The following is a 12,907-nucleotide window of genomic DNA, read 5'->3' as shown; positions in this document are numbered from 1 at the left end:
GACAATTTAGGAAACCATGACAGTCGTTGGAGATGAGACGTAATAAAGGTCTAAACTTCACCATCCTGATCACCTTCTCAATATACTCCTGTGTATAAGCTTCCAGCTTCAAATGGAGCACTGAGAAATGAACACAGACTCCCTATCTGATTCAACCTGTGAAGAGTGCAGGGTGGATCCCTTGATCCACACCCTCTACAGCCTAAGATGCTGTTCATATGGCCTAAAATTGAGCCAGATACACCTCATTCAGTCAACTGTCAAAATGCAATTGTGGAGCAAAGAAACAGGCACATGTGAAATGTCATACAGGCCAGCTAAAACCCTGGCTTTCCACTGTTCCATCAATGACAGAAACAGACTCATTTTCCAGATTTATAACTCTCCTGAAATACAGATGGAAAGTAGAAGGTTGGATGGCGGTCACTATGATTATAGCCTTTTGCCAGAACCCATAACCCTCATTTTATTTCTTTCCAGTTTTGCTTTTAAATTGTTTTCTTTTTCTGATTACTACAGAAATGTACAATTTAGAAAGTTTACCACATTCCCACCCCAGAAATCTATATCAACAGATATGAATCTTAAAACCAGCATTTTTATGCATTCAACCAAAGAAAATAAATAATTATGTGTATATAAGAGAATTAAAGAAAAAAACAGAAAGAAGGAAACCCCTAGGGATATATGGGAGACTTGGAATATTTGTTCTCATCTGCTTCTCAGCTTCCTTGTCTGTAGCATTACTCAGGAACCACATTCTGAGTAATGAGGCTGAAACAGGATAAGATTTCTAATCACCAAGGAAATAAGAACCACAGTTAACACTTATGGAAGGTTAACTAAATTCCAGGCAGTGCGCTAGTTTATTTAATCCTCATAATGACCCTGTGTGACAGGCACTATTATTCTCATAATCCTCGCTTTATAGATGAGGAAACTGCGGCACAGAGAGGTTTGGTAGCTTGTCCATGGTCACACAGCTAGCATGGGGTAGAGCTGAGATTTGAACCAAGGCAGACTATCAGCATAAAAGCCACATACTAGCCACTTTGCCACAGGCACTGCTTCTCAGAGAGGTTAACTGATTTCACTAAACTGCATCTATTAAGGCAGGATACCAAACTAACAGGCTTTATGAAGATTATGTTTTTAAATAAGGAGGGGAACAAAAGGGCTTTATGAAAAATTCAATGAATCAAGATGCCACATTCCCATAATAATTTAAAAAGATTTCCCCCCCTCAATTTAAGTAGTAAAAATACATGTTCACTGTTGAAATTTGGGGCAATATAAAAACTATAACGAAAAAAAAATCATGTGGTTTCACTTAGCTGCTTCTTTTTACAAGCTAGTCAAAGTGAGATCAGTAGGCCAAAGATATCACAATCTCCTGGAGCTCATCTTCAAAATGTAGATCCCTAGGCCCCATCTCAGACCTCCAAGAGCAGAATCTCTGAGGGACTGACCTCAAATACTGACCTGCAATGGCACTTTACAGCTTGCAGCCCTAAAAACTGTAGAACTCATTCTGTGGGATCGTGTGTTCTCCACAGACCCAGATACTACTGGACCTATGCAAATGCCCATTTGAAACTTTTATTAGATGTCCATTTTGTTTCAAGGAGTCCAAATGGGAACTTAAGGAGTATTTCTAATACTCCTTAAAGTGTACTAAAATTTAACCAATATTTCTCAAATTCTGAAATTAAATGAAATGAAATTTTAAAAGTAAACACTCCATTTTTAGTCATCCTGATGCCCAGTAAAGTTTGAGTATCATTGCCAGAGCCTTAAAAAGAGAGGCCCAGAACTCTTGGACCCATAATTCAGAACTCATACTCTCCCCTCCCACCTGCCCCCAGAACAGCCTCCCCCCTTTCCTTTCTGAAACCAAGTTGACTTTAGGAGCAGTAAAAAAAGGGGAACTGAGGAAACCAAGTCTCATTGGAGAGTCAGGCTTGGGTAAGGGAAAACAGGATACTGGATGGATATATTTTCCTGACCTTCAGCTGCAGGCTCCGTGTCCAGGGTCCAACAGCTATAATGCAGCCCCTGAGAGCCCTCGAGTGGGGTTTGTGCCCTCAGCTCTGAGCCGGATTCAGAGCCCTGCATCCAGCTTTGCTTTTCCAGAAAGCAAAATGGCTTCTCTCCACTAACACCAGGCCCATACTCTAGCTATTAGCCAAACAAAGGATTTTCCAAATATGGACCCGAGAAGCATGTGCACTTCAATTAAATGCAACAAATATTTAATGGGACTCCAATATGAAGCTTAAATAGCTAAAACATATTAAAAAGAAAGCCAACAACTGACGCCAAAAAGCGTGAGTCCTTAAAGAACAGAACAGCAAGACAAAAGCCAGAAAGAAGAACAAAAATATGCATTGTAGGGGAGGGGCAATAGGGAGGTGTAGATTTATATGGAAGAGTTGACATCATTGTTTCCCAATAATACTCAACATGCAGGAAACAGATGGGAAAGCAGTGGTGGAAGGGGCTACTTATGGTAACAGGGCATGCTCTCTGTTTAGAATCCTGCCATTTGGAACCTCAACGTTTGACTTTGAAAAACTGGGGATGGGAACTCCATTGCCAGCAGTTTTATTAAAGTTGAACTAAATCCTGCTGAACTTATCACCTTGGCAATGCATGGATAAAAGCAGCTCTGCATATCAGACCCTGATTTACTGCCGGCATGACTGCAGCTGTTTGGGTCCAGAGGAGACAAAGCTAGGAAAGCGGAATTTAATGTCGGACAGACATGGTTTGACTTCTGGTTCTCCCAGTTCCTAGCTGGGTGATGTTAGGCAAGTTGCTTAATCTTTCTGAGTTGGTTTTCATATATAAAATGGGGGAGGGGGAAGATCCCTGGTGGCCTAGTGGTTAGGATTCCGAGCTTTCACTGTCATGGCCCAGGTTCAATCCCTGGTTGGGGAACTGAGATCCCGCAAGCTGTGTGGTACAGCCAAAAGTAAATAAAATTTAAAATAACAATAAAATAAAATGGGGGGGCAAAAGAGAACTTTCCACATGCAGTGGGGAGAGATTGAGGCTGCACATTTATGCACATGTAGATTTAATCAAGAAACATACTTAGGGTGGTCAGTTGACATCATTTTAAAAGTTTTATGTTTTAACAGAATCTCCCGTTCCCCTGCTCTTGGGCCAGGCGCAGACACAGCCAGACCAACTGCCACACTTGTGATCAGCTACAGTGCCTTCTCCCGACAGTAGGATCACTCTCCTGCCACTGAAGACAGCTTCTGTCACCCCGGCCAAGGGTGCAGCCAAAAGGGTTGCAGGCTTGGAGGTCCCCCCACTCCAAGCCTGGCCATTACAAGTCACTGTCAACTACCTTTCCCACAGTTTAAGCATCTTCTCCCCCAGGGCTCAGGAGGGTGTGACCAATTACAAGCGTCAGGCAAAACCATGTGGTTTCCTGTCTGAAGAAACCAACCACTCTATCTCCCCGTATCTCCGTCATTCCTCACGGGTCAGATGATGTTTACTGTTTTATTGATTTATTCCCCCCTTACAAACAATCCACTCATAGTTCTCTTTCACTCGGTTGCCTTGAATGTTAGCATCTCCCGCTTGCACCTTCTGTAGAACCCTCATTTCATTCTTGGTACTCTTTTGGTTATTTTCCTGTCTTACGCAACCCACTAGGCTGAGAGCAACTTGAGAGCATCTTTGTAAACCCCAGAGTATCCAGCATATTGGAGTCCCATTAAATATTTGTTGCATTGAATTGAAAGCCCCATACAAGATGGTTTCTGAATAAAACCATGAAAAGAGCCAGGGAAAGAAATATGCATAATTACACAAATTAGCTCAATTCACGAAGGCTATAGATTTAGTTTGCCAGCCTCCTACTTTTTATGTCAGACTGTTTTCTGCTGTCTGTAACAGCAAGAGCTGGTATAAGGTGCTTTTGGGGAGGGTGACATTCACCCCTCTCCCTCTGGGGGGTGGCGGCGAGGGGGGCCCCAGAGGCATACTGGGTCAGCATCAGGCCATGGGCATGGTACCAGGGCATAGTATGCATGAGCCAGGCTTGAACTAGAACAAAGAGTGCCTGAGACTCGATCCCAGAAACTCAGTTGGTTCTGGGGCCCCGCCAAGAATGTGATTCATACCAAGGAGTGACTGGTGAGGCACTAGGGATAGTCAGTGTTTCTGGGGCACCCCGTGCAAAGCCTGGGTCCATTTCTAAATGGGAGTAGCTATGCGCCCTTGTGGGGAACCTTGAACAATCTTGGATTCCTGCTGTTCCAGCATATCAGCAATGTCCCAGGTCCTTAGCTTCCTAGAAGGGCTCTAACTCTGGCTTCCTGAGGAGGAAACAGGGTCCATCAATCACCTGCTGTGTGTTAGCTTCAGGGAGGCCAGCGAGCTACCCAATCTGCATGAGCTGCCCAAGGCCACCCGCCTTTAGCCGAGCTCAGCGTCCACTTGCAAACACAAAGCCAGTGAGAAAACAGAATATCAGGTAGAATGAGGATCAAACTGGGTGCCTCTGACTCTAAGGCAAGTGCTGTTCCAGGAGGGAAGGAGGATTGTGGCTGCAGTAGGCAGGGAGGGGCCTGGGAGGAAAAGGTAGGGGACTTGAAAGTTAGTAGGTGGGGTTAGAGTACGTGTGTGTGAAAAGCTCCTGACAGAGAGTGAAGTGCTATGCAAACGTTAGCTGTTATTATTACTATTCTCCATCTAGGCTGGGGGAAGAACAACGCAAGGGAGAAAAGGCTACTTTTTGCAGGTTAGTTCTTTTTTTCTTTTGACAAAACTGTAACATAAATGTCAAATTATGAAATATGCTATTTTGGGAGATTGTGTCTGTGCCTAAGACAGGCTTGGCTTTGGGAGTCACACTAGATCTGGATTTAAATCTTGCCTATCTTATCTCTGCAATCTTGGCAAGTGATTTAACCTCTTGGATCTCAGTTTTCTCCTCTGTAAAAAGGGTAAAAATGCCCAATTCTTACAGATTTCGAAAATATTACTTTGTACGTATAAAGTGACTGGCACATAGTAAGCAATGAATGCAGACTGTAACTCTACAATTAAAAATAACAAGCAGGTGTGGTTTGGGGCTCAGCTTTCATTTCTGGGTCCCTTCTCTCCTTCCAAGACACACCCCCTTCCTCCCCCTTCCTTTAGCAGCCTAATGTTCTCAGCTTTCTCTATCAAAAGCTGCTCTTAAAAAATCTAGCACCAGTATCTGTCTCTTCTGATTTGAAGTCATCATGCTTTCTCAGGGGTCCCTTATTTTAAGGCTTACCTAAAATTGCATACTGGGGGGAAGATTAGCGGGACGGTGGGGGGCTGCTATCTAGATACCTAAAGTTCCATCAGGCTGTGGCTCCACCTCAGTCAGGACTCAAGGACAGAACTTTGAGGGAGGAACACCAAAACCTAGTAAACTGAAGGGTGACATTTGTGTTGGGGCATAGAGAGAAACAGAAAATCAGGTGGGAATGCACCTGTAAGCAAAAAGAAAATTAAATCTGAAGTGTGACAAGTGGGTAAATGCCACTTTGGCTTCAATACAGGGCAAGCAATGAGTGAAAAAGAAAACAAAATAGAAAATCGAAAGAGCTAGTAGCGCCATGTTCCTGGGCCTCAAGACTGGGGTGAAGGAACCAGACCAAGGAAAGTGGAGACCTAAGACCCAGAAGGTGCAGGTTGGGGGGGGGGGGGCGAGGGGAGGAGGTGCCCGGCAGCTCACACTGACTAGCCTGTTCTGGAGGAAATAAGCACTGGGTAGTCCCAACCAGAGGGTCTATCACTACTTTGTTCCAATATCTAATGGAAGAGGAGTTGGGGGGCACTTCTTATCCCCAGACTGAGTCCTGGACCTCTCAGCCCTGTCCTCCTCTCCCACCCTCTGCCACGGAATCCCAGGAAACTTTCTGCAGGGAGGTGACCCCCAGGAACAATCGGTCCCTAGCAAGTGCTTCAGAATTGCCTTGGTCAGTCAGCTTCTGGAATTTAGAATGTGTTCTCCCCTCATCCCCACTCCCACAGGAAAAGGTTTCCAGGCTAGCCCACAGATGCCTAATGGATTAAGGGGGGAAATAAAAAGAATGTATCAAAAACTACAGCTCTAATGGCATTGGGGAGCTTATCCACCACTTAGAGCATCATCTATGGGAAAATGTGTTCCCAGTTCCAACTTGTTTCCCTCTGCCCCAGCAGATGGTCCACTGGGCTCTAGGGCAGGTCTGGGGCTACCTTAGCAGTCCCAAGGCCTGGGCCTCCAGCGGCTGGAAGGCATCTGGGCAGCTGCCAGTGGGGGTGGTAAGGGTGGAAGAAGGGCGAGGCTATGCCTGTCCTCAAGGGGCTCCTGGCAGAGGTCTGGAGACTGGGCAGGAGGGAGGGATGTGGGTAGGCGGAATGGCTGTTTCCATCCTCTGGGTGGGTTGTTTACCATATCCAGACCATGCAGAGTCAGTTACAGTTTGGCTTCATGCAATCAGTCAGCTTGCTCCAGGTTTAAAAGCCTTAATTCTCCTTTTAGTTCTTCCTGTTTCACTGTGGGAGCCCAGATCTGGGGATGCCCCTCTGAACTCAAGCCCATGAGGTGGCTGTTCTGTCTGCACAAACTCCACCTCCAGGACCTGACTTCTTTTTCAGTTCCCTGAAGGTCCGGGAGTGGCTGGGTACCTTTCTCAGATCTTTCTGAGGGCCCCTTAGTTTCAGGTTGACATTTTGCTCTCCCACCACTGTATACTGATGGTCCACTCCCCAGAGGCTCTGGGAAATCCCTCCGTGAACTCTCCATTCAGCAGGACAACTAATCTGCTTCCTGTCCCTCTTGGTGCTTAATTAACCCATCTGACCATATCATTTACTCGCTTCATCGGAGCCCTCATGCATTCAGTCATGGATAGTATGTGGTTATGCTAGGGCAAGTCCAGGGTGTTATGATAACAACAGCTACATTTAGAGCTTACCTTACGCATACCCTCTGCTAAGTGCTTTGCCCATAGTAACTCATTTCTCTTCACACCAGTCCTCTTATCCTCAATTCACAAATGAGGAAAGTGAGACCCAGAGGGGGTAAGTAACTTGCTCCAGGGTCACTCAGCTGGAACAGGCAAAGTTAGGATTCTACCCCAGGCTGTAGGCTTCCAGAACTCTTAATGGGAGCCCCCAGCAGGGGGCACCTGACTTGGGAGGATCAGGGAAGGTTTCCAGAAGCAGCTGAGACCCAAAGGATGAAGAATTAGCTAGGAAAGGTGTGAAAACAATGCCAGGCAAGACGCTGGGAAGGAGACCACTAACCCAAAGAGGATGCCCCTGCCATTCAATGTTAAATCTTCTCGTGAACAGAAAAATATTCACCTTCCTCGCTAACACTTTGCTCCTGTTTATGTTTGGATTTTTTGTCTATTTAATTGAAGATAAAAGCTTTTGCATTTTCTCCTTCAGTCATGACAGCTAACTTCAAAGCTTAATTGAGCCATTGGTTTCTGAAAGTTTGTTCACATCCCTTAGACTGTAAATTTCTTGAGTCTGGAGTGCCTGTTTCTTTCTCTACCACCGTACCTCCACAGCGCCTTATACTGGTTTCTTAAATAAGCGAATAAACAAAGTGAGAGAATGACTTAGCTTCAGAAATGTAGAATAGCTACGCCTCAAAGTTCCCATTGCCTTATCCTTGTTCTTTGAAATGCTGGGGCTATCTTACTCTCATCAAGCTTAAAATTATATTTTGTAATGGGTGTTTATTTGTTATGAACCTTTTGTAATCCCTCGATTCAAATACGTATATATTTTTTCTTTTCAACCTGATAAGAACTAGAAAAAAACCTTCAGGAATAAGGTTCTTATCAAACATTCAGAGGGTACATTCTGAATAGTCAAGGCTGCTTATCCAGGGAGAAAATGATCTGTAAACCCCTGCACTATAAGCAGTGGTTCTCAACTCTTCCTGCATTCCAGAATCATCTAGGAAGCTTTTTTTTTTTTTTTTGTGGTACGCGGGCCTCTCACCGTTGTGGCCTCTTCTGTTGTGGAGCACAGGCTCCGGACACGCAGGCTCAGTGGCCATGGCTCACAGGCCCAGCTGCTCCACGGCATGTGGGATCTTCCCGGACCAGGGCACGAACCTGCGTCCCCTGCATCGGCAGGCAGACTCTCAACCACTGCGCCACCAGGGAAGCCCTCTAGGAAGCTTTTAAAACATACCTATGCCTGGGCACCAAGAGATTCTGATTTAATTGTTCTGAGAGGGGGCCTGGACATGAACTTTTTTTTCATGCTCCCCAAGTGATTCTATTGTGCTACCATCATGGCAAACCACTGCATGGACAATTATCCCTTTTTACCAGGGAGTGAGTCAAATGGCAGAGACTGTTGGGAAGGGTGAGGAAGTCCTCAGCCCTTAGAGTGGGACCAGCACGGAGGCAGAAGATAGCTTTCCTGTAATGCTCTCTTACTGGTCCCTTGACCCCTGGCCCCAGCATTTTCAAGCACTGTGGGAAGACCCAGAGCATTTGATTCAGAGGGGAGAGGTAGGAAATGCTCTTGGATGCACTCTGGCCTCACGGGGCTTCATCCACAGCCTCCCAACTGCAGGTGACACAATGATGTGGTTTTCATCACACAGCTGCAAGCAAGGGTCTTCGTATTCAGTGGTCAAAAAGAAGAAAAAGAAAGCTGTACTATTTTCAGCAGCAGCAGTGAGGAAGTGATGATCTTCTCCCTCTATTCCAGACAGGAAGAGAAAGTTCTCTGGTTCCCAGGGGAGAGCTAGGGGTTGGGGCAGCAGCCACCATGCTGGAGGGGAAGGGAAAGAAACACTGGCTAACTTGGCCAGGAGCAACTTCATGCCATTCTTGGGTGATCTCACCAGCCTGCAGAAAAGTGGCCAAAGAAGCAAAAGGGGGAAATTGGCCATTCGTATCAACCCTATGTGCAGCTTGGGACAACCAACAGCAGAGCCTGAACATGGCATCTGTGTGGCTGCCTGAAGAAACTGTATACACGATTTGTGTGTGTGTGTGTGTGTGTGTGTGTGTTTCTAAGGAAAGGTTTCTGCTTTTCATCAGCTTCCTAAAGATTAAGGACAACACTGGCCCCGAGCAACGTCTGCGCTAAGTTAAACACCTATTTGTCACCCTGCCTCATTAGATTTGTCCAGTTGAAGGTAGCAGGACTGGGTTACAGCAATTGGCAGAAGTGGATGACATTTTTCCTCTGTGCTCAGTCCGGGGGTATAAATTCCTCATGTTCAGGTGGTCTGAGCACAGCTAATTGTCACCAGCTTTGCCTTGTACCCCAGCTCAGAGATTTCCCTCCCCCCCCCAAACACATGGGCTCTCTTGGATTCCCCACATCTCTGTTCTTTCCTTCTGCCCTTGTGTTCCCAGACCTGAATCCACTTTTCTGCCTCATTTTATCCTTGACCTCCAAAGCTGAGTAACTGGGATGTCAGTCTTGTGAGGCCCTCCCCAGCCTTCTAGATCCTAGTTACCATGCTGACTTGTCACCCTCAGGATTCTGGGCTGAACTTCCAAGGTGGTGAGCAAAGGGGCACTACCCAGGTCAGTTTTTCCTCCCTGGGGGCAGAGTCCAGGCCTTGTCTATTAACTAATACATGTTTCAGAAAGTCCATGAGGAGGACACATTGTTTTAGAGAAAACATTAGCACTGACTCTATTTATTGATGCTACACTAAAAGAAAAATAAGAGACAACTGCTTAACTAGTTTTAGATGTGGGAAAAAAGAAATCCTAATTATTCTCATTTATATAAGCTGCTTATTATGCCTGCCTAATTCCTACGTGGCACAATAATGGTGTATGGATCATTAAGTGGGTCAATTTCCTTCTGTTTCAAAGGAACTTTATTCAGGTATGTCAATCTTGAAAGTTTGCTGATTCTGGGGCAGGGCTGTCTGCTTTCAATTAACGGAAAAAAAAATCATTAGAGGAGAATGTTGGCCTAGATAAGGATGCCAGGGAGGGGAGAGGAGGCTAGTGGGCCAGAGCCCTCTGTGTCCCTCATGATTGACTGTATGACCTTAGGCCGGTCACTTTACCTCTCCCGGCTTCCCTCCCTTCTCCCCAGGGCAGGAAGAGCACGGGGTGCTGGTTTCAATTTTTTTTTCTTTAAGAGTAGCCCCTTTTCTTTTTTTTCCTGAACAAAACATATATAAAAACCCAAAATATAAATCAGGTGAAAGAGGAACCGTTTAAAGCTGCCTTTGAGGAGTCTTCACAGAACCCTAGGATTCCTTGCTCATCCTAGGATCTGTGACATTGTATGAATGAGTCAGGACTGATAAGCACCTCCATGCAACTCTCAGCTTTGGAGTGAGGGCCCAGAAGAGCACCCACTTGGTGAAAGGTGGTATCCACGAGCATTCATAAGTGAACATGGACATGAACCTGAAGGCCCCCTGCAAAAACAGGTGGAGGAGAACCATTTCATTCTGATCTTCTGAGGGTAGTGATTAAGATGCATAGTTGGAGTTCTCTCACACTCAGAAAAACTCAACCTAAGGATGTTATTTCAAATCTACCTCTCCAGATTGTTGGAGAGGATTACATGAATTGACTCAGTTGTGTCCCAGTTTCAAAAGAGGCAGTTTTGAAACCTGTGGTCCCCCAAGCTGTAAAATACTAAGCCATCTGTCCTAATGACATGGCAGCCCCTGAACTCAAGGACACCACAGGAATATCACACCACTGCAAATTACTAGGTGGTACTAAGTCCTTAAAAAAATGAAATAGAAACAAAAGCACTGCTCTGTTTTTGAGATGCACATTTGATATGAGCTAATCAAATAGTTTTTGAGATTATTTTCCTGGAGGCAGAGTTATTCTGCAGTTAGCCCTTCAGTTTCCCCCCTTTGTTGTATCTATCTATGTATAAACACAAGGCCCATATAGTGGACTTTTTTCTCCCTCACTGAAATTTCTGAAGACAAGGCCTTTTTGTCACGGGTAAGTGCAGGGCCAGTCAACCTTAACAAAAGCAGTCATTTAATGCTCAATTTCCTCAACTTTCCTTTGATTAAAAACTTCTCACTTCAAATGCTGGTACTGTATTATAGATTGTTTTCTTTCGCCCTCCCCCCCCCAACAAACGTTTAATAAGTTGTCTCTACCCTGGAGGATTCCCTTTTTTTTTCCCAATCCGACCTTGAAAACATAGAGGCTCTCCTTTTCATGTACAGACCCTAAACTATTTTAAAATCAAGGCCCTGTGACCTTTTTACAACACTCTTCTTGTCAGACACACCAAACGCTAATCTGAAAACCAAGAGGAGGTAGAGGGTCTGAGGGGTTGGGAAGGGGAGGGAGGGAGCTACTATATATCTGGCATCAGTTCAGAAATTCAGAAAATGTTTGTGCAACCACTCCCCCGGCCAGGATCCACCGCACCCCCGCCTTCCAGCACATTAATAAAAAAAGATGTGAGCGGATGAAATCGGAGAGCCCGGGAGGGACACCTAAGGCGGTCATAATTACGTACCCAGAGAATCCCACTGAACACCACACCACAGATCGAGGCCTCCTCCCTCCCCTCCGACATCCAAAGTTTAGGAACAGGACCTCTCAAGCCCCCCACCCCCAAGCCCCAGAGGTGGCCTGTTAAACGTGTAGCAGCACCGGCGCACCGCCCATTAATGGCTTGGGTGACACAAACGTAAGGGCTGACACAACCTCTGCCCGTCGGGGGTGGCAGCGTTACGCACCTTAAGAATCATGTATGTTTAAAAAAAAAAAAAAAGCACAGTGAGCGCTCAGGCCTGGAATACATTAACTTGGGAATTGAAGGCAACACGCCCTACGAGAGTCCCTCTCTCTCTCTCTCAAACAAAAAGAAGCGGGGTGGGGCGTGGAGGGGGGGGAGGGAGGCGAAGGCACTTTACCATCCTGTCCTGAGCTTTCCAGATACTCCGTCAGGTCACAGCCAAAGGCGCTGGCGGCTCCCTTTCGTTTCAGCTTCTGCTTGGCACCCTTGTTCTTCATGAGTTAGTCCCAAAGAGGTTGCCCCTCCGTCTTCCCCTCCCCGCTGCTTGGCACCGCGCCTGCGATGGTCTCCGGGGGAGGTTAGATCAGTGGTTGCGGCGCGGCGCTGGGGGGCCGCATGGGCGTGGGGAAGAGCCTGGGCCCGGGGCAGCGCGCATGGAGCCCGCGGGGCGCGGAGCCCGGCGCGGGCGCGGAGCCTGAAATCCACGGCGCTCTCCTCCAGGGCCGCGGTACCGCAGGCCGTGTGGAGCTGGCAGCGGCGGGCCGGCGCGCTGGGAATGTCACTTCCTCACTTGGAGTCCCAGGGACTTTCACGGGCTCCCGCGGTGTCTTCGGGCGTTCTCCTCCGCTTCGGAGGGAGGGCGAGCTCTCCGGTCCGTCTTCTAGAAGACCGGGAGTGGCCGAGAGCGTGGGGAAGCCGGCGGCGGCCAGGGGCGCGGAGACAGCCCGGGGGCTGCCGTAGGTCCTCTGTCCGGCGCGCGCTGTCCTGTCTTCAGACGGCTTTGGTAGAACGAAAAACAAGCATCCTGTCTCTCTCGCCCGCCCTCACGCCTTCCTTTTTTTCCTGTCTTACAAATCCTAGGATCATCCAGCTCAGGAAATGCTGGAAGGAAGTTAGCTAGGGAGGGGGGTGGAGGGTGGAAATTTTTGGCAGCTCCGTGCTGGTGTGTGTATGGAGCCGGAGGAAGTAGGTGGGTGGGTTGAGGAGGACGGGGTGGGGGAGAGAACGCGCTCTTCGGAGAGCTGTTCTGCGACTCTGGAGATAACTGGGCAGCTCGGGAGGAAATCGCCGCTCTCCTAGGAGCACCCGCAGCCCGAGCCGCCCGCTTCCTGCCCCACCGACGGCTCTTTGAAGACAGCAGGAGGAGGCGCGCTGGCTTTCTGGATGGAGGGGGCTAGGTGGGACTGAAAAAAAG

The 12,907-nt window shown here is 47.2% G+C and overlaps 1 protein-coding gene across 1 annotated transcript in view; it reads right to left on the bottom strand.

Moving 5' to 3' along the window:
- The window catches only part of ARHGAP31 (Rho GTPase activating protein 31), a 117,459-nt gene extending 104,786 nt beyond the window's left edge, over positions 1 to 12,673 (bottom strand). The window contains exon 1 of the mRNA XM_022559385.3: positions 11,891 to 12,673. Within this exon, the coding sequence (XP_022415093.2) occupies positions 11,891 to 11,990 (100 nt within the window). The 5' untranslated portion in view covers positions 11,991 to 12,673. The remainder of the gene's footprint in view (positions 1 to 11,890) is intronic.
- Positions 12,674 to 12,907: the final 234 nt, after the last annotated feature.

The sequence above is a fragment of the Delphinapterus leucas genome, chromosome 4 (genome assembly GCF_059928025.1).
Source record: "Delphinapterus leucas isolate spDelLeu-1000000601 "Yukka" chromosome 4, BTC_Dleu_Yukka2, whole genome shotgun sequence".
NCBI classification, from domain to species: domain Eukaryota; kingdom Metazoa; phylum Chordata; class Mammalia; order Artiodactyla; family Monodontidae; genus Delphinapterus; species Delphinapterus leucas.
The sequence above is the reverse complement of the archived record's forward strand: the minus strand, read 5'-3'. Positions and strand labels throughout refer to the sequence as shown.